Source organism: Ctenopharyngodon idella, chromosome 4, assembly GCF_019924925.1.
Source record: "Ctenopharyngodon idella isolate HZGC_01 chromosome 4, HZGC01, whole genome shotgun sequence".
NCBI classification, from domain to species: Eukaryota; Metazoa; Chordata; class Actinopteri; order Cypriniformes; family Xenocyprididae; genus Ctenopharyngodon; species Ctenopharyngodon idella.
This window is the reverse complement of record NC_067223.1, coordinates 17881104-17906269: the sequence shown is the minus strand read 5'-3', so window position 1 is coordinate 17906269 and position 25166 is coordinate 17881104. Positions and strand designations below refer to the sequence as shown.

The 25166-nt window shown below is 36.9% G+C and overlaps 2 protein-coding genes across 2 annotated transcripts in view; one reads left to right on the top strand and one right to left on the bottom strand.

The window, feature by feature from the left end:
* LOC127510588 (gastrula zinc finger protein XlCGF8.2DB-like) overlaps positions 1-25166 on the top strand; it is a 445238-nt gene that overhangs the window by 401052 nt on the left and 19020 nt on the right. The gene's annotated exons all lie outside the window — the stretch shown is intronic.
* On the bottom strand, positions 2926-10060 carry LOC127510660 (CD209 antigen-like). Its single transcript, XM_051890518.1, has 5 exons — positions 9223-10060; positions 4956-5591; positions 4754-4875; positions 3506-3609; positions 2926-3233 (listed from the first exon to the last, which is right to left on the bottom strand). The coding sequence occupies exons 1-5, from the start codon at positions 9335-9337 to the stop codon at positions 3095-3097; spliced, it is 1116 nt and encodes a 371-aa protein (XP_051746478.1). The 5' UTR covers positions 9338-10060; the 3' UTR covers positions 2926-3094.

Genomic DNA, 25166 nt, shown 5'->3' with positions numbered 1-25166 from the left:
CTGGTTGCAGTTACATGATCTACTGCAGTTGATAAAATGTTTGGGCAAGATGATCTTTTTAACAGAGTGTTTAAAACAGTTGCGAGGAAAAAGAATTCCAGTTCTACTGTGAAACAAACATTGTAACAGTCCGGGAAATCAGTGACAGACGAATGAATGAATGTGGATCATGTGGCAACACTTTTGATTGTGGTTCTATGAATGGAAGCAACTTCTTTATCAATGTTCCTCTTGCTCCACAAATTCAAAATTAGCTTGAAAGCACAGAAGTGAGTGCCCATTTGAACTCCTGGTCTGACAGGCAGAAGAGCCATAATGAGATGTTGTCAGACATCTATGATGGGGAGAAGTACAAATCAGGCCCAAGCAAGATCCTCTCAAATTCTCACAACTTATACTTTATCATACATATATTTAACTCAGATGGAAGCCCTGTCTTTAATTACTTGAAGTTCTCTATATGGCCCATCCACATAATGATCAATGAGTTTCCCTGAACTTAGGTTTAAGCATGTAATGCTTGTCTAGCATTTGGTTTGGGCCAAAAGAGTCTGTGGTGGAAATCTTTCTAAAGTAATTTGTGGACCAGCCCAAGACCCTAGCCAACACTGATGTCACATGGCATAAAGAAGGGTCTGTTATTAACAGCAAAATAGTTGGCTCCTAGTACTTTCCAGCGATTAGTGAATACCGTTTTGGCAGTCGTATCTGGTTGTGAAGCCTATCTAGATGATTTAGTCTTATACATTTCATCCTGGGATGAGCATTTGAGTTTGCTCCGGCAGGTTTTTTTCTCGGTTGGCTGATGCGAAGCTCACTGTCAATTTAACCAAATGTGAATTTGGAAAAGCCACCTTAGCTTATTTGGCTAAAGTGATTGGAGGGGGACAGGTTTGTCCAGTTGCTGCAAAGGTTATGGCTATTTGTGATTTTCCACCACCTGCTGATCAAAAACAACTGTGACATTTTTTAGGAATGGTGGGTTATTATCGTGCGTTTTGTAAAAATGTAGCAATTGTGGTATCTCCCCTTTCTGATTTGCTAAGCCCTAAGACGTTATTTCAGTGGTCAGATGCATGTCAGTGTGCTTTTGAGAATGTAAAGTCCTTGTTGATTTCGGCACCTGTGTTGATGATCATTTAAGGTTATTCAGCCTTGCAGTGGACGCGAGTGATGTGGAGCTGGGAGCTGTTCTTCAGCAGAGGGGTTCTGATGAGTAACACCCCGTGTGTTACTTTTTGAAGAAATTCATTGTTGCACAACGGAAATATTCAACTATTTAGGAGGAGGCTTTAGCTTTAGTCCTTGCTATTTAGCATTTTGAGGTATATTTGACTTACTCTCATACTATTGTTGTGTATGGCGATTACAACACTCATCATTTTGAATTCAATGCACAACTCTAATCAGTGTCTCATACGTTGGAGCTTGAGTTTGTAGCCATATGACCTCAACATTAGACATGTTCGAAGTAAGGATAATGTGGTGGCTGATGCCTTATCTAGGATGGGTTAGGAGTATAAAATAAATCATAAAAGGTATGAATTGTTTTGGTGACAGTTCACTTCTGGGGGTGAAGGTGTTACATGTTTATGTATTTTTGATTGATTTTTTTTGTGTGTGTGTGTAATAATTTGTCTGTCCTCTAGGGGTGGAAATGTTTTTGTTATTTGTGTCTTTGTTTTATTAGGAACTGATTTCCTGCACCTGTGGACTGTGTATGAGTTTAGCATAAGAAGCCTCATCATATCTTGGCGGTAGGATTTATGGGGTGTTTTGTTTTGCTCTCTTTTGTTGATATTTTGTTTTCCCTGACTGATTTTCCTTCCAAAAATATGTTTATATTCTTTCTATAATAAATCCCCTATTGGAACGAGTTTTGTTGTGTCCCTTTTTTGTGATATGGCTGTGTCCGTAACACTGGGACAATAAATCGATTCTCGATTCAATGATTCTGGATCGATTCCGATATTTTCCGAATGTATCGTGATTTTCTCTCAAATTGATTCTGATCTTAGGTTTTAACAGCAGATCATGCCCCTAAAATGCTCATGAAGAAGAGTGCTGGAGAGTGCTCGTGCATTTGGTCATGTAAGTGGTTAAATATACTTGCACCTTGGCTCAGAATACTTTTATGACATGAGATTAATGTAAACACAACTGCGAACACCCTTGTAATTCGTTTCAACCTTTTCAAAATGTATGAAGGATTATTTTAGGTGTAAGTGGTGTGTGTAAGGAATTGGAAGCTAGCAGCGTACGACTATTTCTAAAGCATGCAATGGCATCTGCTATGGAACTTGTTTGTTGACAACAAAAGATTTATAAACTATTCTCATATAAACTATATAAACTATTCTCTTTAGAAATTCAACTATGAATTTCAGAAGATGTTTGCCGTACGTTTGCGTTCCCAAATGCATATTATAAGCGACTCAAACACACAGCACTTGCAGAGAAGCATTTACAGTGAATGGAATGTTCCAGCTGTTTTGTACTCCGAAACATGCACAGCGTCAGACTATATTTCTATAATTACATCACAACCACTGTTAAAAAAATCTGGCGGTGCGCATACTCTTCTGATGACGAAATTTGCATTTGTCACACGCACTGTACGCTGACCCTCGCATACGTGTAAAAAGTGAACAATACTTAACACTGGGCTTACTTAAGAATACTTAACACTGCTGGGCTTAACACTGTTTCAGCGATGATTTTTACAAATATTTTGCGCTTTGAACCCTGGAGAACATAAGTATGACCAACAGATGGCTCCCCGAGCTTGAGCAGCGCTGTCAGAAACAATCCATGCGTGAAATAAATGTATTAGAAGACAGCAGTTTATTTAGTAATCTGAATATCCACTCATCATTTTGTACATTATAGGAAATTACAAATGAAAATTGACATCATATTGTGGCAGTTGTGGCCTAATGGCTAAAGAGTCAGACTTGTAACCCGAAGGTTTATATATAATGAAAGTTGCAAACTGTTTTAAAAGGCAAGAACCTCGATTAGAAATTATGTGATCACAATATGATTTATTCCATAAAATAATACAAGTAAAATCATAAAAAAGATAGGATGAACCCTATTTCTCACAAATCGCTTTTCTCCTGTCGGAGCATGGGAGATCATTCCAGGTCTGGGTGGGATATTGGGGATATGGGATATGTTCAATACAATCCTCATTTCCACCCACATCATTCGGCTCACCTGTGAACCAAAACCTGAATAAAATTGTCAGATTTTCAATTATTCAGAACCCCAAAATTCATGAAGCAGCAATAATCACAGTAACAAAATAAGTTAGATTAGAAGTGAAAATGCAGAAAAATAAAAGAGAGAAGAAAAATGTATTTATATGAAGTTGCTTTGCTTGTGGTTGCTGTGGTTGTGGAAGAGGTGTGTTTTCAGATATTTCCTGTTGGTTGTGATGGATTTTTAAAATGAGAATAAAAATAGTAAACAAATAAATACACAGTATTTTTTTAGCACGTACCCTTGTTTCAGTGGTGAATCATTCACCCATTTCATGGTGCCCTCCTGCTGTATGTCATTCAAACCGATCCATGCTCTCTCCTTGATTATTGAATTTATAAACCTCTGTGTGTGAGTGCATAAAAACAAGAATAAGTGAGAGTTCTCTCATTACATTAAATTCCCTGGTATTCATATGGGAACCATGAACATGGTGGTAAAAGTAACACAGAAGCATTGTTAATTCTTAAGCAGTGTTCTTTTTGAGAATTAACAGAGGTTTAGATATTTGTTTTATTGAAAACGTATGGCCACGATTATGGTGATCAGTGTTTCCTATAGATGGACAGTTTGACTCGTTACATTCAATGTCAGTTTGTGGCCTTTGTAACAGTGTTTATTAAAACACAATTTGTTGCAAAGGAAGCCATAAACAAAGACAATAAGATGATAAAGTTTAAATTATCTTAAAGAAAGATGATTGATTAATAACTGAACAAACATAGTCATTTAAAATTAATAGATTGGGAATTTAATGGGAAATTTTAAAAAAATAAAATAAAAATACAGACATCAAGAAATCAAGAAAGAAAATAAAAAAAAACATCAAGACGGATTTTCCACAATATATTTAAAAATCAAAATGTCTGATCTGTGCAAAAAAAAAAAAAAGTTAGTGAAAATCTATTAATATCAAATAACTACTTTTGATCAGTTATGAGATCAGTCAATCATTTTTCATTATGATGATTAAAACTTGATCATCTCATCATCTTCGTTCATAGTTTTCTTTACAACAAATTATGTGTTCTGGCAAATACTGTTACACAGGCCACAAACTGACATAAAAAGTCAAGAGTCAAACTACCCAACTAAAGGAAACACTGATTACCACCATGGTGACCAAACATTTTGAGTAAAACAAACATCTAAACCTCTGTTAATTCTCAAAAAGAACTGTAGACAAATTACAGAAATAAAGTCAGTCTGGTTTGTAATAAGAAAGATTTAATGTCTTTACAGTTGATTTCATTTAAGGCAGTGGCTGGAAGTCAGTTGTAGTTCTTGTGTTCCTCTTTCCTTCAGCGATTCTGCTTGTCATCATCAGGTATGTTCAATCATCAAACAAACAACACTCAGTTAATCACTTAAGAATATAATTAACACTAACATTGCTTCTGTGTTACTTTTAAGACCCTGCTGGTGGTTCCCATATGAACACTGAGTGGTGTTAATTTAACACCAAGGATTCATCAATACACAAACTCACCTGCTTCTCTTCACTGTTGATAATGATCAGGTCAGCACCTATATTCCTGCAGTACTGCCTGCTCTCAGACCAGGAGCTCAATACATTGGATAAGAAAATCCAACCTGAACCCCACCGGTATCCTAAAAGTCAGTTTAAAAAAAAATTAAAAATACATAAAAGAAAAGTAGGAAAAGGAATTACAAAACAGATCTGTACTAACCTTTTTCATAAGCTTCTTTAAGTTCAGTACTCAAAGATGTGACTTTGCTTTCTAACTCCAGTATCTTCTGATTCAAAGCGTTAATGGTGCTCTGTAACTGGCTTTTCTCAGCAGTGAGATCATTGACTCTGGTCTCCAGCTCAAGTTTCTTCTGACTCAAAAAGTCAACACTTCTCTGTAACTGGCTTTTCTCAGCAGTGAGATTACTGACTCTGGTCTCCAGCTCAAGTTTCTTCTGACTCAAAGAGTTGAAACTGTTCTGTAACTGGCTTTTCTCGGCAGTGAGATTATTGACTCTGTTCTCCAACTCCAGTTTCTTCTGACTCAAAGAGTCAAAGCTTTCCAGTAACCGGCTTTTCTCGGCAGTAAGATTATTGACTCTGGTCTCCAACTCCTGTTTCTTCTGAGTCAAAGAGTTGATGATGTTCTGCAGTTGGTCCTTTTCAATCATTAGATCAGTGTAATTGTCCTGTAAGCTGTTTATCGTCTGATTGAACTCTTCGACTGTGTTCTTGTAACTCTTGAACAGGTTTGTCACTGCTGTGATGGAGAAGTACTGCAGTATGATGTAGGCCAGCAGAAGAACACAAATGAGCCCAAGACACACTGTCATCAACACCAAACATCTGCTTCCTCCTGACAAACAGGACAAAAAACACACAAATGTCAATTAACAACTATTCACTCCATATTATAAGATTCTTATAAGATATTATAAGATTCTTAATTAATTGATAGGGCTTTGATAAGTGTTCAAAGTAAATTCTCTGGTGTTAAATTAACTCTGTGTTCATATGGGATCCACCAGCATATTGAAGACACCTGATGATAATGAACAGAATCACTGAAGGAAAACGACTGACTTCCAGCCACACCCTTAGATGAAATCAACTGAAAAGACAGTAAATCTCTCTTATTACAAACCAGACTGATTTTATTTCTGTCAGCTACAGTTTTTTTTAAGAATTAACAGAGGTTTAGATGTTGAAATTTTATTGAAAATATGTGGTCACCATTATGGTGATCAGTTTCCTTTAGTTGGGCAGTTTGACTCCAGTTTTGGTCTTTGTAAGACATTTACCAAAAGTAGTTATTTGATATTAATACATTTTCACCACCAATATTCTGAATTTTGTTTTTTTAAATACATTGTAGGAAAGGTTTTTTAGACACAGACATATAGAATCAACATATGAATCTAAACGTTGGTGACATACTTAGTGCTGCAATGCATGCTGGGCACCTCGTCCAGTTACGGCAGTCAACACAGTAAAGCTCGACATTTCTTCGCTTTGTGACGTGAAACTTTTCAAAGCGCACTTGCGCAGCACTGCGACTTTAGCTTTAAGCACATCATTCTGCACCCAGGATGCGCATAAGCGGTTTGTGCCGCTCTGTTTTGAAACATTTCATATAATCATGGTTTTGCACACTGAAAGTTTATTAAAGCCTATCTTGTTCTGTCATATCTATCATATGTTGTTGCCCCATTAAAAAGCGGCACAATACATTTAAAATAAGCATCTTTTAATTTTATATTATTTGTGTGTGTGTAAATATAGGTTAATTTTTTACATTCATATATATAAATATAAAAATTGTTGAATTTATTAATACATTAATGTATTTTATAAGAATACAAATAGTAATTTGTTTTTATTAACATGTTTAGATTTTATAAAATTACTCTGCACCAAAGATTTTTTCAAGAATTACTTTTTTGCTGCTGAATTACACACATTTTTTTTTTTTTTTTAATGATTATATATTTTTATTAATATGTTGTTTTTCTCTATAATGAAGTAGTGTGTATTTATTGGATTCTGGATTGTGTTTAACAAATAAAAAATGACCATTAGTTCATACTCAATATAATCACCTTTTCTGTGATTGGCCAGTTTCTTGTGATCGTTTCGGTTATTTATCGAATTAATTTCTTTAATATTTAAAGGTGTTAACTGTAATCTTGCGCTGCACAATGATAACTTACAAAGGATTTAATTCATCACAATAATTTAATGAATGAAGCACACAAAAATGTATGACAAAGCCCCAAAACTGGCAATTAATTGGCATAACCACAATTGTTTTTCAGACAATTAACCATCAGCCAAATTTCATAATCGCGATAGGCCTACATGTCACTATTGTTGACATTCATATGCTGATTCTTGTTGTCTGTGTGTGTCTAAAAAAATTTCCCACAATGTATTTAAAAATCTAAATATTGTTGGTGAAAATCTCAATATCAAATAACTACATTTGGTCAGTTAGTAGTTAATCATCTTTCATTATAATGATTAAAACTTTTTATCTGATCATTTTGTTTATGGCTTCCTTTGCAACAAATTATGTGTTTAGGCAAACACTGTTACAAACACCACAAACTGACAAAAAATCTCAACATTTAAACCACTGTTAATTCTTAAAAAGAACTGCAGACGAATGACAAATAAAGTCAGTCTGGTTTGTAATAAGAAAGATTTAATGTCTTTTTAGCTCATTTCATCTAAGGCAGTGTTTCCCAATCTTTTTCTTGCCACGGCACAGTTTTGATAAGTAAAAAAATCCCACGGCACACCACTATGCACTAAAATGACAAAATTGCACAAATATGCATTGCTTCAAATGGCATATTAAAACTAGATGTTACATTAAAAGTAGTACTCACATTTATTGTGAAACTTAAGATTAAGTCAGATATGAACACAAGGTCATATAGTTAGCTGTATGATGTTGGTGATGATGATAAGACAACAAATTTACATATTGTCGCTGTTGGGCGGAAACCTTGTATTTTTAAAATAATTAAACACTGTGTTAATAACGTTGCTATTGTGGCTTTATACAGGTCAAACAAGTACATATGTCATTATAATATTAGCATTTTATGAAAATCAAGCTCAGATGGAGTTGAAAGGTTTTTGACCAACGAATGACATATTTTGTCTGTTACTGGACAGCAGTCAGTGCATTCGCATTATACGTTTTCATCAACTCACAGGTTAAGTTTATTGTAGCTAGCTATATGGGTGCTTAGTTTTTCTTGTTGTTGAATACATTTGGACAAAATCTCATGATATAATAGATGAAGCTGAATATTTAAAATAGATGGGAAATACCAGACTAAGCCTCTTCTCCCACAGTTCAAATGCATAAAACATTAGCCTTTACAGACATATGGCCCTATTTCAACGATCTAAGCGCATGGTTTGAAGCGCATGGCGCACTTAGGGTGTGCCTGGATCCACTTTTGCTTGTTTAATGACGAAAAAAAAAAAAAACATGGTGGAATTTGCAAGCAGAAAGTCTGAACACTTCTCCGGAGAGGATTCCTTTTATTTTTAATATTTAAAAATGTTTGTGTGCTGCTGCAAGTAAAGTATATGTGCGTTGTGCAACCGCCTATAGGCGCATATTACTAACGTGCCCCTTAAAAAAAAAAAAAAAAAATACTGTGCCATTGACTTTAGACCAGGTTTTTGTTGGTCAGTAGCGCAATTGCGTAAACATCGGATCTTTATTTACCTTTACATTGCAAGCAAGCAGAAATCTATCTCCGAACTGCATGCAACACTTTTTGGCAGGGCAGAGTTTTGAGGTTTGACTAACAGTTTGAGGATCCAATGGAATTACGGGGTTTTGTCACAGGCTCTTTTAAATCCTTTTCAGTGGTTTATTATTTGTAAAACCCACATCCAGGCATAAAGAGTGATCAATAGCATTGATTTTTAAAAATAAAATTAAACAAAATTGACTAAATATATAGATACGAGGTTTCCGCCTGACAGCGACGATATATTCTTAACTATATAGCATTTATTTTATTTTATAGATTTATTTTTTGCCATTTGGTTATTTTACATGGCACACTTGACAACCTGTCACGGGCACAATGTTTCCCAACTACTTGATCTAAGGCAAGTAACCTGGAAGTTAGTTGTAGTTCTTATGTTTCTCAGTGATTCTGTCTGTGATTCAGGTGTCTTCAATAATTAAACAATCATCACTCAATTAATCACTTACCTATCTAATTAACTCTAACACTGGTTCAGTGTTACTTTTAACACCCTGCTGGTGGTTCCCGTATGAACACCGAACAGTGTTAATTTAACACCAGGATTTACTGGGAAAAATTCTGTTAATACATTTCATGTAAGAATTGACATATTGTTCTTAGAGAACGAAGGTGGAAATGTTATGTAACATTTCTCAGTTCCTTAAACATTATTAACACCATCTGTTTCAGAATAAAATTAATACTTACTGCGCTTTTGAGCTTTTCCTTCATCCTGGCAGCAACTTGGTGTCTTGGTGTTGGGACCAGTTGTGCCCTCAGTATCTTTATTGTCAAAACGTACATAAAAGATTCCTGGTTCCATTCCTGATTCCTGCACTCACGGTTACAGTTAACAGATGAGCTGCTGTAGAATGAGCACTGTTTATTTATTTAGTACAGACCCACCCATTTTTGCCAAACCCATGAAAAAGTTTTAGATGTAACGCCTCCTAAGACCTTGATTACTTTTCTATATATGGAGCTGTTGAATTACTTACATTTTTTTTTTTTTTTTTTGATTATGAATACAATAAACTAAATGAAGATAAATACACCAGTATCAGGGTGTAGGTCACAGGAATGGCCAATGCAGGCAATCACTGAAAACTGAAATGTATTTTACTTAATAATAATTCCCCCAAATTAACTAATAGGCATTTCTTAACCCTCAGGTGCTCTTCGGTCATTTATGACCGAAAAATTTTCTGTTTTGAAATGTTAAAAATCGCAGCTTCATCGGAATGGTTTCGAAACTTGGTGACTTTTATGGCATTTGGAGAGTGCACACAAAAAAAAAAAAACAACTGAGGGCATGATTCGAGCATGCTAAGTGGTCATAAAAAAAATAGTAACACTCGTTGTCTTGGGTCGACCATAGGAAATGAATGGGAAATCAACAAAAACACAAAAATTCTGCACAAATCGGCCACAATTCTGAAAAAGAGTACACAGCTGTACACAGCCCCCCCCAGCAAAGGTTTGATAATATGTAAAATCCATTCAATAATTCAGTCAAAATGCAGGAAAAGCTCACAGCAGTGAAGGAGTGACACTCTAAAACATGAAATAAACACACCCATTCTCACACACACATGTGCGCACACGATACCCCTTTGGTACAATATAAAATAATATAAAAATCTTTGTTTTGAATTTTTTAAAAATTGTAGCTTCATCAGAATGGGCTGAAACTTGAAGATTTTTATGTCAATTGGTAGGCGAACACAGAAAAAAATTGAGGGCATGATTCGAAAAGTCTAAGTGGTCATAAAAAAATAGTTACACTTGTGTTCTTCGGTCAAAAATGACCGACCATAGGAAATGAATGGGAAATCGACAAAAACACAAAAATTTTGAGAATTTTGGTGTGTACAATCTACAAATCAGCCACAATTCTGAAAAGTTCAGCAGTAAAGGGATGACATTCTAAAACATTAAGAGTGTGATATAGACGCACCCACTCTCACACACACGCACGCACACACACTTACACACATGCCTATGAACCACTGTCTGTAACACAGAGCAAAGTTTTGAGAATATGTGAAATTCATTCAATAATTCAGTCATAATGCAGGAAAAGGTCACAGCAGTGAAGGGGTGACACTATAAAACATGACTGAAATAAACACCCATTCACACACACACACACACACACACACACATTATACACACACACTTATGAACTGTGCACTTGGAAGTACAGGCTTGTTCCTTCGCATCTTTCTGAGCATTTTTTTTTTTTTTTTTGCAGGAGCTCTGTGTCAAGAGCATAAAAAGGTTAAAAAAAAAAAAAAAAAAAAACTTGATAAGAAATAGGTTTTGAGAATGTCTAAATATATATTCATATCCTTAACCTAAAACAAATTAGGTAAATATGTCCAAAAACAACTAGGGAATTCACAAGCCTCTCCATAGAGAGCTGTACAAGTATCTAGTGGTTACACCATGGTATTACACATTTTTCTTTTTATACTTTTACCAGATGGCTCTAATCTGCCTTAAAAAAAATTAAAGGCCTAGACTCTATTTTAACCTGAAATACTGCATTAATTGAAAAATAGTGAAAAAATACTAGAATTGTTTTTTTTATTATTATTATTTTCAATGGGAAAAAATGATCATAATTATTGCATAAATATTAATTAGTATCATGAAATTCTCTAAAAATACAAAATAAAAAAGTAAAAATATTATTGAACAAAAATAAATTACATTGGTTATGCTGAGGGAGAAAAACAAAACAATGGAAAACAATGTATAACAATGGAAATCAACATACATAGCATTAGTCCAATGTAACAGGGGAAAACTCATCAGAAGACTCAGTTATCACTGGCATATAGTCACCTTTTACCCTTAAAATGAATTGAAACCAGTAAACATCAGATTCACAACTCATGTTCACTGTGTGAAAAGATAATCACTTTTCTTAAAAGAATCCACTTTGGATAATAAGGCACAGTTCAGTTCAATCAACCACTGATTTTAGGTTCTGTTTCATGTTCACTTTATCTCTGATCCAATGATGCATCCACCATCCAAAAGGTTGAAAACCCCTGGCGTAGATCACAAGATATTCCTCACGAAGGAACGATTTTAAAAATGCCCATTAGAGGGCGTCAAGTGCTAAACAAAAAAGGCTACCTTGGTTCCAGATGCTGTAACTTTTTATTACTTTTATGCTATCACCACAATTTGATCCAGATGCAGCTCACATGTAGGGGAACTTCACCAAAAAAAATTTGTCATCCTACCTTATTTCCTTCCAGAGTTACTGCATGTCAAATAAGAAAGATATGTAAAATTACAATTAAATATATATATATATATATATATCTCAGCATGAGAATGTCCAAATGTAATACAAACCCGATTCCAAAAAAGTTGGGACACTGTACAAATTGTGAATAAAAAAGGAATGCAATAATTTACAAATCTCATAAACTTATATTTTATTCACAATAGAATATAGATAACATATCAAATGTTGAAAGTGAGACATTTTGAAATGTCATGCCATATATTGGCTCATTTTGGATTTCATGAGAGCTACACATTCCAAAAAAGTTGGGACAGGTAGCAATAAGAGGCCGGAAAAGTTAAATGTACATATAAGGAACAGCTGGAGGACCAATTTGCAACTTATTAGGTCAATTGGCAACATGATTGGGTATAAAAAGAGCCTCTCAGAGTGGCAGTGTCTCTCAGAAGTCAAGATGGGCAGAGGATCATCAATTCCCCCAATGCTGCGGCGAAAAATAGTGGAGCAATATCAGAAAGGAGTTTCTCAGAGAAAAATTGCAAAGAGTTTGAAGTTATCATCATCTACAGTGCACAATATCATCCAAAGATTCAGAGAATCTGGAACAATCTCTGTGCGTAAGGGTCAAGGCCGGAAAACCATACTGGATGCCCGTGATCTTCGGGCCCTTAGACGCCACTGCATCACATACAGGAATGCTACTGTAATGGAAATCACAACATGAGCTCAGGAATACTTCCAGAAAACATTGTCAGTGAACACAATCCACCATGCCATTCGCTGTTGCCGGCTAAAACTCTATAGGTCAAAAAAGAAGCCATATCTAAACATGATCCAGAAGCGCAGGCGTTTTCTCTGGGCCAAGGCTCATTTAAAATGGACTGTGGCAAAGTGGAAAACTGTTCTGTGGTCAGACAAATCAAAATTTGAAGTTCTTTCTGGAAAACTTGGACGCCATATCATCCGGACTAAAGAAGACAAGGAAACCCAAGTTGTTATCAGCGCTCAGTTCAGAAGCCTGCATCTCTGATGGTATGGGGTTGCATGAGTGCGTGTGGCATGGGCAGCTTACACATCTGGAAAGGCACCATCAATGCTGAAAGGTATATCCAAGTTCTTGAACAACATATGCTCCCATCCAGACATCAACTCTTTCAGGGAAGACCTTGCATTTTCCAACATGACAATGCCAGACCACATACTGCATCAATTACAACATCATGGCTGCGTAGAAGAAGGATCCGGGTACTGAAATGGCCAGCCTGCAGTCCGGATCTTTCACCCATGGAAAACATTTGGCGCATCATAAAGAGGAAGATGCGACAAAGAAGACCTAAGACAGTTGAGCTAGAACTAGAAGCCTGTATTAGACAAGAATGGGACAACATTCCTATTCCTAAACTTGAGCAACTTGTCTCCTCAGTCCCCAGACGTTTGCAGACTGTTATAAAAAGAAGAGGGGATGCCACACAGTGGTAAACATGGCCTTGTCCCAACTTTTTTGAGATGTGTTGATGCCATGAAATTTAAAATCAACTAATTTTTCCCTTAAAATTATATATTTTCTCAGTTTAAACATTTGATATGTCATCTATGTTGTATTCTGAATGAAATATTGAAATTTGAAACTTCCACATCATTGCATTCCTTTTTTATTCACAATTTGTACAGTGTCCCAACTTTTTTGGAATCGGGTTTGTAAAATTTACAAGTTTTCTATCAAACGATACCTGCCTTTTGACTCTCCTTGCAATCTTTTTGGAGTCTTTACTTTTGTGTATATCACTCATACACAAAAACAACACTAAAAATTCCTTCAGGGCTTAAGGGGTTAAAAAAAACCCTGACCACATAAAGTATTTCCACATGGTATTATTTTTTTAATCAAATTGCAAGCAATTTAAATTGATATTTTCTTCCTTTTCCTCCTTTATATAGCTTGCTGCTCTGTTCTCCATTGTATTCGGTGGTGTAGCAAGTCAGCCCTAGACCCATATACAAAAAAAAAAAAATAATAATAATAATTATTACAAGAATTATGTCCAGGTTACATGGAGGTAAATTAAACATGAGCTGCTGTGACAACAGATTGCATTTTGGTAGCTACAGCTGCCTGAAGTGTAAGGTCCTGTCGCAAATGGAATCCTAAGATCTTATGGCCTTCTTCTAATACCTCACTTTTATGACATACTGCCACTTTTATTGTCAGGTAGAAGGCTGTCGTGGAGATCACTTCAGTGCAGGCTCAGCAATAGTGCACATTGAGGGTGCACCTTAGCTGAACCTTTTTTCTAATATTACAAATGGGACACCCTGGTTTTGTGGACTTAACAGACACATGTACACGGTGGCCACAGTATGTCTGCAAGTGCACATGAAGTGTGCCATTTGGAACGGGGCTTAAATATGAGCAGATCAAAACCAAGGGGTCAAGGGTCTGTCCATATAAAATTTCCTCATCTACTTGACGAAGTGGAATGGATTTACACAATGGCAGTGGGGATTCCCCGAAAGGGAAGTGTTTATAGGGAAGTTTTTGTGTGTAAGTTTAAAGTGAAGTGGAAAGCAGACTTCCTAGACTTTTGTCTGAATATTACCATTATTGTGTTGGTAGATAAAAAAAAAAAAAAAGGCACATTAGCTGATTACCTTAAAAGTCCATATATACACAGCAAAAAGCCCAGTGTTAAATTATCACTCTTCAGAGCTTATTTGAGCCCACACTCAAAAGTGTTAATATTAACACAGAAGCAGTGTTAAAGTTAATTGAGTGATAATTAACTATTATTGAAGACACTTTATGTTAACAAATAGAATCATCGAAGGAAAGAGTGACAATCTTTAAGTCACCATTATGGTGATCTGTGTTTACTTTAGTTGGGCTCTTGACTTTGTAACATTAAATTTTGTCTGGCTGCTGTAATTTAGTTATAACAGCCAGACAAGTAAAGAAAAAATGTGGTCAGGTGTTTTTTATGTTTTGACATAATCATCATGTAATGATTAACCTAATCTCTAGGTTAGATTTACCTTATTGATTACAGCGGTGCTGTGAGTCTACAGCATAAGATCTGGCATTTTCAATATTCAAGGACTTTTAGAAGTTGGTAAAACATTGAGTATTCTATCATTTACACACTCACACACACACACATCAAACATCAGTGTATGAATCTCAACAATGGTGACAAATAGCTCTGAACAACTCCGAACATCACAAAACAAGCTACTAAAAAGTCACATAAAAAAAAAAAATGAAGACAATTCAGCTCAAAATTTATTCATGATGATATTCATTTTCTCTTGGCTTGTCTGGCTGTTATAATTCAGCTACAGTAGCCAGACAAATTCTAAAGTTAAAAAGTCAAGGGTCAAGAGCCTAGCTAAAGCAAACACTGATCACCATAATGGTTACTGATCACATAAAATTGTGACTCTTTCCTTTGGTGATTCTGCTTGATAACATCAGGAGTCTTCATTAATGGTCAATCATTACCTAGTTAATCATAATTATCTAATTACTTTCAACACTTTTGAGTGTGGACTCAAACTCTGAAGAGTATATTGCAGTGTATCGCTGTCAGTTCACACTGCTGTTAACATTTTCTCTGACAAGCGGATGCATTGAGTACGGGTTTCTGGTTTGGTTGTGCCACATTCAGACAAGTTAATAACAATAGGATATTTATATATGCATTTTTCTCAGTATATATGTAGGTTTCAAGAAGGCAATAAACAACATTTCACGAGTTCACACTTACAAATAATCAGATAGAAAAAATTTATGCGCATTTGGTGTGCTGTCCAAGGGGAGGGCTCCGAGCTCGGAATTTTGACCTGAAAACAGAGTACTCCCCCAGTATTTCTGGTTAGGATAGTAACCAGGCGAGTGTGAGGAGATGGGGTAGTGTAGGGATGTAGAAATCTGTCAGTGAACGTAAGTGAGGTGACTATGTATATAGGCCTTATCTCTTGTTGACTGGTTAGGTAATTTTAACGTGTTCCTCGTGGACTTTGTTAATAAAATATCATTAAGTATCAGGAGATGTAAACTTTCAGTATTATATATCATCGAGGCTGAGAAAATAACACAAACCTGCAGACAACAGGTAAATTCCGTTATCGCTGTTTTCCATGTTCGTGAAGTAAATATGTTTCCACTGATTTTTTAAAAATGCCGGGTGCCAGTGATTGACATATCGACGTACACTTATGTCACTGATAGTTCCTATAGTGCTGGTTTAGACCCTACTTTGAAGTAGGAGAAAACAGTCTTCCCCAAACTTCCCCAAAAGAAGTTCCTACAACTAAAACTCGTTCCTAGTTCCTGCAGTGCGAACATGGCAAAATCCGGGTACTTCAGCCAACGGTTCTAGGAACCATGAAAAGGTTTCTCCGGTGCAAAAGCCTTAAGTGTGAAGATATGGATCTCAACATCTTATAAGCCACTCTTTCACAGCAAAATCACTAGTGTTAAGTGTACACCGTTTTATATATATATATATATATATATATATATATTGTTACGGCCTGGTCTAGGTCAGGACCGCAACATAAATGACACAACAATGAATGGCCGTTTAAATACTCATTTTTATTTTCTTAGTTGATCTTTTGATCAGTCTTTTAGTGTGTTAGCAGTTTGAGAGTACAAACAATATAACAAAAAAAAAAAAAAAAAAAAACACAAATAAAAGAAACTGAAGCAAATTATCAGGAGTGAGCAAATGCCAAAACAATAAACAAACAACACTCTAACTTCCCATTAAAGAAATTAACTTCCCTGTGCATCAAAATAAAGAAACCAAAATACAACAATATAACCTCACTCCTTGACTACCCAAAAACAGGAGAAAAAGGTAATGGCCGAGTGGCCTACAAAAATAAATAAGGCACTCACCCCCTACGGCTTCACACGTGGCTTACAAACATGAACAGTGGAACACTGAAGTTCAAGACATAAGGCTCTCACAACACATGTGGCTAACAGCACTCTGTTAGAATATAAACTTGAGATCTAACAGCATTTTCACTAGAGCTGGCCACACAGGCTTAACACATGAGCAAACATGATCAATCAAAGAGAGACACACAGAGCAATGATCATAGCAAGCATCAAAGAGAGTGGCAATCAAAGAGAGAGCAAGAGTAAGAGCGACCTCCAGCGAGATCCGGGGGAATTTATAGTCCAGGTCTCGTCTCTGGTCCAACCACCGGCAGTCTCTCATTAAAGTCACTGGAAGTTGCAAACGACTTTTCTCCAGTGTTGTGACGTATTTCCAAGTGAAACGGAGCAGCAAGTCCAAAATGTTCACTTAGGCAGCAAGTGAACATTTTGTTCTCAAAGTTGATGTGTTAGAAGCAGGAAAAATGGGCAAGCGCAAGGATTTGAGCGAGTTTGACAAGGGCCAAATTGTGATGGCTAGACGACTGGGTCAGAGCATTTTCAAAACTACAGCTCTTGTGAAGTGTTCCCGGTCTGCAGTGGTCAGTATCTATCAAAAGTGGTCCAAGGAAGGAACAGTGGTGAACCAGTGACAGGGTCATGGGATCCAACAGATGAGCTTTTGTAGCTCAAATTGCTCAAGAAGTTAAAGGTGCCCTAGAATTGACATTTTACAAGATGTAATATAAGTTTAAGGTGTCCCCAGAATGTGTCTGTAAAGTTTCAGCTCAAAATACCCCATAGATTTTTTTATTATACCATGTTTTAACTGCCTATTTTGGGATGGCATTAAAAATGCTCTGATTTGGGGTGTGTACACCTTTAAATACTTGTTTTTTTGCAGCTCCAGACGTTGATACTGCCTTGCCCTGAACATTGGCTGGGATATGCAAATATTGGGGGCGTACATATTAATGATCCCAACTGTTCCGTCACAGTCTGTGTTATGTTGAGATTCGCCTGTTTTTCCGTGGTGTTTTTCACGCACGAGATTTACATATGAAGGATGAAACAATGGTGTTTGAGGCTCACTGTATGTCATTTCCATGTACAGAACTCTTAATATTCAACTATGCCAAAGTAAATTCAATTTTCAATTCTAGGGCACCTTTAATGCTGGTTCTGATAGAAAGGTGTCACAATACACAGTGCATCACAGTTTGTTGTGTATGGTGCTGCATAGCCGCAGACCACTCAGGGTGCCCATGCTGACCCTTGTTCAACGCCAAAAGCGCCAACAGTGGGCATGTGAGCATCAGAAATGGACTACGGAGCAATGGAAGAAGGTGGCCTGGTCTGATGAATCATGTTTTCTTTTACATCACGTGGATGGCCGGGTGCGTGTGCGTCACTTACCTGGGGAACACATGGCACCAGGATGCACTATGGGAAAAAGGCAAGCTGGCGGAAACAGTGTGATGCTTTGGCCAATGTTCCTTGGGTCCTGACATCCATGACGCTACTTTGACACGTACCACCTACCTAAGCATTGTTGCAGACCACGTACACCCTTTCATGGAAACGGTATTCCCTGGTGGCTGTGGCCTCTTTCAGCAGGATAATGCGCTCTGCCACAAAGCAAAAATGGTTCAGGAATGGTTTGAGGAGCAAAACGAGTTTGAGGTGTTGACTTGGCCTCCAAATTCCCCAGATCTCAATCTAATCAAGTATCTGTGGGATGTGCTGAACAAATAAGTCCGATCCATGGAGGGCCCACCTCGCAACTTACAGTGCTTAAAGGATCTGCTGCTAACATCTTGGTTTATTGTTTATTTGGATCCCCATTAGCTTCCACAAAGTGGTTGCTAATTTTCCTGAGGTCCACAAGTCTGTACAATACAGAGAAATCATTCAAATAAATGAAATAAAAACAAAAATACAATTATTACACTAATCGCATCACAAAACTATACTTATACATCTTAGCAGTAGCAGCACATAAAAAATACATCTACATATTTATAAGCATATTTTCACATTTTTTTCGAAACACGTGCAATTACTCTTACGTATATTTGTAGGAACCACATTCCAAGCAACAGAGCCACGATAAAATAGTCTTTTTCATCAAATTTGATTGTGGACACAGTAAAAAGAGTTGAGCCTTACTCACTTGACGTGTTTTATAATCGTGCCTTAAACCCACATATACAAGCTTTTCAAAGATAAAAGGAGGACCAACACAATATTAGGAAGGTGGTCACAATGTTATGCCTGATCGGTGTGTGTATATATATATATATATATTAGTATTGTGTTGTTCATGAACGATTCGTTCATTTTGAACAAATCTTTAATATGACTCGAGAACAACGAGTTGTCTCAGAGAGTGATTAGTTAATTTTGTGTTGACCGCGCATTGCGCAACATCCCATAGGTTCTGTACAGGAAACAGAAATGATTAGTTCACTTCTCGAGTCTTTCGGGTTTGAGTCGTTCGTTCATCAAGTCACAGCCCCATAGATACAAAAGAGTAGTTCATCTCTCAAGTCTTTCGGGTCTGAGTCCTTCGTTCTTTTTTCACGTGATGTGACAGCCATTCACAACCTTCCTTACAAACAAATGTGTAGTTTTTTTAATTTTTTTAGTTTAGTTTTTTTTTTTTTTTTTTGTTCTTTAGCTAATAGCCTAATAATTGATTTTCCTATACGAAGGCTGAACATATTGGTCTAATATTTGTATTAAAAAGATTGGTCAGAAGGCACATAGTGGCATAACATAAATGTTTATTGCTCATATCTTTTGATAATTATGATAATTCCTAAATGTAATACAACATACAGTCAATATTAATACGAATGTAATGTATTTGTTGCGAGACACTGAGCCAGGAAGCGGTCACATGAAAAAGAACGAATGACTCGGACCCGAAGACTCGAGAGATGAACTAATCTTTCTGGGGAACAGACATGATAAATGTGAGGTGAACTAACAGTATAGCTGTATATTATATTATTATTATTTTGAAAGTCTGTTGCTCACTAGCTCTGAATACACATACAGACAAACCATGGGTCACAGGAGGGGTGGGATGTTGATCAGTACTGGCTTAGGATGGGCATCATCACGAGTCTCAACCAATAAGAGCATTTGGGGTGGGCCTTAGACTGCTGCAGCGCTCACATGAACCGGAACAGAAAAGAACTGGCGGGGACAGAAAAATGGAGAAAGGTACCAAACTCTTACATGGACATTTTCATTTTAAATCTCTTTCGCATGGCGGAGTTGATAAAAAGAACTTTCTTATCACCGGAGTACTTTGAGTCTGAAGTATCACTTACAGTGAGTACGGAAAGTATTCAGACCCCCTTAAATTTTTCACTCTTTGTTATATTGCAGCCATTTGCTAAAATCATATAAGTTAATTTTTTTCCCTCATTAATGTACACACAGCACCCCATATTGACAGAAAAACACAGAATTGTTGACATTTTTGCAGATTTATTAAAAAAAGAAAAACTTAAATATCACATGGTCCTAAGTATTCAGACCCTTTGCTCAGTATTTAGTAGAAGCACCCTTTTGATCTAATACAGCCATGAGTCTTTTTGGGAAAGATGCAACAAGTTTTTCACACCTGGATTTGGGGATCCTCTGCCATTCCTCCTTGCAGATCCTCTCCAGTTCTGTCAGGTTGGATGGTAAACGTTGGTGGACAGCCATTTTTAGGTCTCTCCAGAGATGCTCAATTGGGTTTAAGTCAGGGCTCTGGCTGGGCCATTCAAGAACAGTCACGGAGTTGTTGTGAAGCCACTCCTTTGTTATTTTAGCTGTGTGCTTAGGGTCATTGTCTTGTTGGAAGGTAAACCTTCAGCCCAGTCTGAGGTCCTGAGCACTCTGGAGAAGGTTTTCGTCCAGGATATCTCTGTACTTGGCCGCATTCATCTTTCCCTCGATTGCAACCAGTCGTCCTGTCCCTGCAGCTGAAAAACACCCCCACAGCATGATGCTGCCACCACCATGCTTCACTGTTGGGACTGTATTGGACAGGTGATGAGCAGTGCCTGGTTTTCTCCACACATACCGCTTAGAATTAAGGCCAAAAAGTTCTATCTTGGTCTCATCAGACCAGAGAATCTTATTTCTCACCATCTTTAGCAAACTCGATGCGGGCTTTCATGTGTCTTGCAGTGAGGAGAGGCTTCCGTCGGGCCACTCTGCCATAAAGCCCCGACTGGTGGAGGGCTGCAGTGATGGTTGACTTTCTACAACTTTCTCCCATCTCCCGACTGCATCTCTGGAGCTCAGCCACAGTGATCTTTGGGTTCTTCTTTACCTCTCTCACCAAGGCTCTTCTCCCCCGATAGCTCAGTTTGGCCGGACGGCCAGCTCTAGGAAGGGTTCTGGTCGTCCCAAACGTCTTCCATTTAAGGATTATGGAGGCCACTGTGCTCTTAGGAACCTTAAGTGCAGCAGAAATTTTTTTGTAACCTTGGCCAGATCTGTGCCTTGCCACAATTCTGTCTCTGAGCTCTTCAGGCAGTTACTTTGACCTCATGATTCTCATTTGCTCTGACATGCACTGTGAGCTGTAAGGTCTTATATAGACAGGTGTGTGGCTTTCCTAATCAAGTCCAATCAGTATAATCAAACACAGCTGGACTCAAATGAAGGTGTTCTGAACAGAACGTCGGAACATCCCACCACTGTAAGGCCAGATGATATGAAAACTACTTGTCTCCGCTAGATAAAGCAAACCAGCTTCTTGCTATGAAAGTGATGGATGAGGATTGCAATCAAAGTAAAGACGATTGCGGTGACGTACAGAAGAACATGTGAGTTTGTTATATTGATGGGCAAACAAATCATGTATGAGCACTCTTGACGCACTGATCACACACTGTATTTATGCACAGACACATTTCAATACATTCAGGTTGTTTTCACACACAGACATCTAAATTTACCTTGAAAAAGCTGAAAAATACAGTTTTGTGAAAATCACACTTCAATCTGATTGTTTACTTTGCTGGATATAAGCAATGATGGCAAAATGGACGTGTTAAACAAGATAAATGGTGTATGCTTAATTTCATGATAAGTGTGCGATTAATCGTGATTAAGGGTGCGCGATTAATCGCACCCAGAATCGCAAACTTGGTGATTGTCACGGAATGGTTGAGTGAACAAAGCGTACGAGGAAGAAGACTGAATGATAGTAAATATAAAAATCCACTAACATTTCATGTAAAGCGTTCATAGCACACTTTTAAGTAATGCACTTACAAAACACTTATGTATATTTGGTTTACTTTATCTGACTATGTTTAAAATAAATTTAAGTGTTAGTGCATTTATATTAAGTGTACTTAAGTACCACAGTTGGGAAAATGCACTTATAACTAGAACATTAGTAATATATTTTTTATAAAATCAATTTAATTTGAATATAGGATTACTATATAAAAGTCTACTAATAGTACGTTTACATGACAACAATGTACTAAAAACGGAAAAGTTTTTTCTTTGTACAGATGACAACGTTATCAATACTATCCCCTTTCACACAGACAAGTAGTTTGTAAAGACGTGCCCGGCATACGCATCCTTTTACAGAACACTCGCGCCACACGTGCATGCCTATCCACCTTATTTTTACAGTTTACTTCACTTTGATATTCTTCTCATTATTTCCCTATAGCGGCTAATAAATCGTAAGTCTCACACATTCACAGAAAACACATTACCTTTGCGTTGAAAAACCCGTTTTCAAAAGTTTGCATTTTTAGGCCACCAAAACACCATTGTCGTGTAAATGAATGGCCAAAACACTTAAAGAGTATTACCTTTTTAGTTGAAAACGGTGTTGTGTAAACAGCCTCTAAGATTGAGCTACTTTTTAAAGCATTCAAAGCACACATTTAATAAATACACTAATAACTCCTCTGTATATTTTTGCGGTAGTATACTTTATTTCAATGCACTAAAAATCAATTTAAGTATTAGTAGTATTTAATATAATTCTTCAAGTGCACTGAAGTACTACTGAAATAGAAATATACTTTTAAATAGTCCATTTATAGTGTATAACTTTTACAATTTTATTTAGCACAAAATCTAAGAATGTACTACAAATGTATCTGCTTGTATTTTTTTTTTTTTAGTGCATTTAAGTATACTTCATTTTTACCTGGATACTGAAGAAAAGAGGAAGAACAAGAAAGCAAGTCTGCTTTCATTTGTTCTCTTTTTTCCTCAGAAAAAAAGAGAACAAACTAAAGCAGACTTGCAGCAACAGACTTAGATGGAAATCAACTGCAAATAAAATACATATTTAAGTGTAATTAATTAAAACTCATAATTTCTCAGAATATTATTAGTTGAGATTTAGCTTTACTGAGTGTTACTGATGTTGTTTCTGAAGTCACCATTGTGGTGATTGGTGTTGTGACGAGTTCCAGTTAATCTATAACAGTATTTGTAGCAAGCTTTTTCTTTAAAACCCTAAAATGGGCCAGAAGTATTTACACATTGTCATTTAACTTCTGCTGCTTGACTTTATGGAGTAAGGATCATTATGAAATTCACCAAAAAATGAAAATTCTGTCATGAAGTACTCACCCTCATGTCGTTCCAAACCCCATCTTCAGAACACAAATTAAGATATTTTTGATGAAATCCGAGAGGTTCCTGATCCCTCAATAGACAGCAATTTAATTACCACTTAAAAGACCCAGAAAGGTACTAAAGACATCTTTTTTTTTTTTTTTTCGCACAAAAGTACTCTCGTTGCTTCGTAACATTAAGGTTGACCCACTGTAGTCACGTGTATTATTTTAGCAATGTCTTTACTACCTTTCTGGGTTTTGAAAGTGGCAATTAAATTGCGGTCTATGGAGGGGTCAGAGAGCTCTTGGATTTCATCAAAAATATCTTAATTTGTGTTCCGAAGATGAACGAAGGTCTTAGGGGTGTGGAACGCCATGAGGGTGAGTAATTAATGACAGAATTTTCATTTTTGGGTGAACTAACCCTTTAACTTCATGTAGGTAAGTAGTGCAATACTATGAAATTTGAAAAATATTGAATATGAAATAACAAATAACTGATTTTGAACATAAGATTTATTGTCAGTGCAGGTTTTTAAACTTGTCAACAGCCTGTCTACGCCCGTACTACAGTATATTCCAGACAGACTTGCAGGGGTTTTCACACTGCATTGTCTAGAATGCACAGAAGAGGCAGCAAGGTGGCTATTCAACCAAGTCCTTGTATACTTCCTACGATCAAACTTGGTAGTAGGGGGTCCGTTGGTGTTAATCGTCATTAAGTTTGATATGTTTGAGACCTGTAGGATAGCCATTTTGTCTGTGCTTATATTATTCATAAGGCTAAAGTTCCTCTCCCAGTCTGCTGTGCTGACAGGGAATATTTTCCGGTTTTAGGTCGTTGGGTTCACTGTTGGGTTCTTCCAGTAGATCCCGCAATCCCATTCAGTGCTTGGTCTGTGCACAAGTTAAATCGCTTGCACAGTCTCTTAAATGGTTAGTTAACCCAAAAATGAAAATTCTGTCATTTATTACTCACCCTCATGCCGTTCCACACCCGTAAGACCTTCGTTCATCTTCAGAACGCAAATTGAGATATTTTTGTTGAAATCCGATGGCTCAGTGAGACCTACATAGGGAGCAATGACATTTCCTCTCTCAAGATCCATAAAGGTACTAAAAACATATTTAAATATGTTATATATATAACTTTAAATATGTTATAATATAACTTGAGCTTTGTACGCTTGATCTGTCATTCCGGCGTAACGATCAAGGAACTTTGCTGCCGAACCATGGGTGCAGCAGGCGCAATGATATTACGCAGCGTCTCTCACAAATGTCTCCATGGTTGCAAGGCACGCTCCCTGTGCAAGCAGGGGGTCACAGGCGCTGCGTAATATCATTGCGCCTGCTGCACCCACGGCACGGCAGCAAAGTTCCTTGATTATTACACCGGAATGAGAGTATAGTTCCTAGCCATATCGGCCTAGAAAATCACAACTTTTCATTTTCCGTCGGTCTTAGTACACGATTTAACTACAGAAGAGTCAAGTTTTAAATAGGAAAAATATTGAAACTCTTTGGTCATTTTTTAACGAGATGCTAACGGTCTAATCAGATTCAATGAACTATGCTAAGCTATGCTAGAAGTGGTACCGCCAGACCTGGAGATCGGCTGAATGGATTCGAAAATGGTAAAACTCAACTGTTTAACTCTAGTGGAGTTGGAAAATGAGCCTATTTTCAAAAAAAGTGGAGTGTTCCTTTAAAGAAGAGAATTTTGCAACCCAGTCTCATTAGAAAAACGTACCTGTTGGAACGTTTTCGCGAGTCGCAAAATACGTACCAATACGTTCATATCACTGCAGTTTCGATGTGAAATGTCCACTGAGTGGCGCTAAAAGCGTGTTCATTTTTTTTTGCCGGAACAGATAAACATGAATATGGTACG

Coding starts and splice junctions, on each gene's coding strand:
- LOC127510660 (XM_051890518.1), bottom strand. CDS start 9,337: ATGGAACCAGGAATCTTTTATGTACGTTTTGACAATAAAGATACTGAG. Junction 5,592..9,222: donor AGGAAAAGCTCAAAAGCGCA/GTAAGTATTAAT, acceptor CCTGTTTGTCAG/GAGGAAGCAGATGTTTGGTG. Junction 4,876..4,955: donor TAAAGAAGCTTATGAAAAAG/GTTAGTACAGAT, acceptor ACTGACTTTTAG/GATACCGGTGGGGTTCAGGT.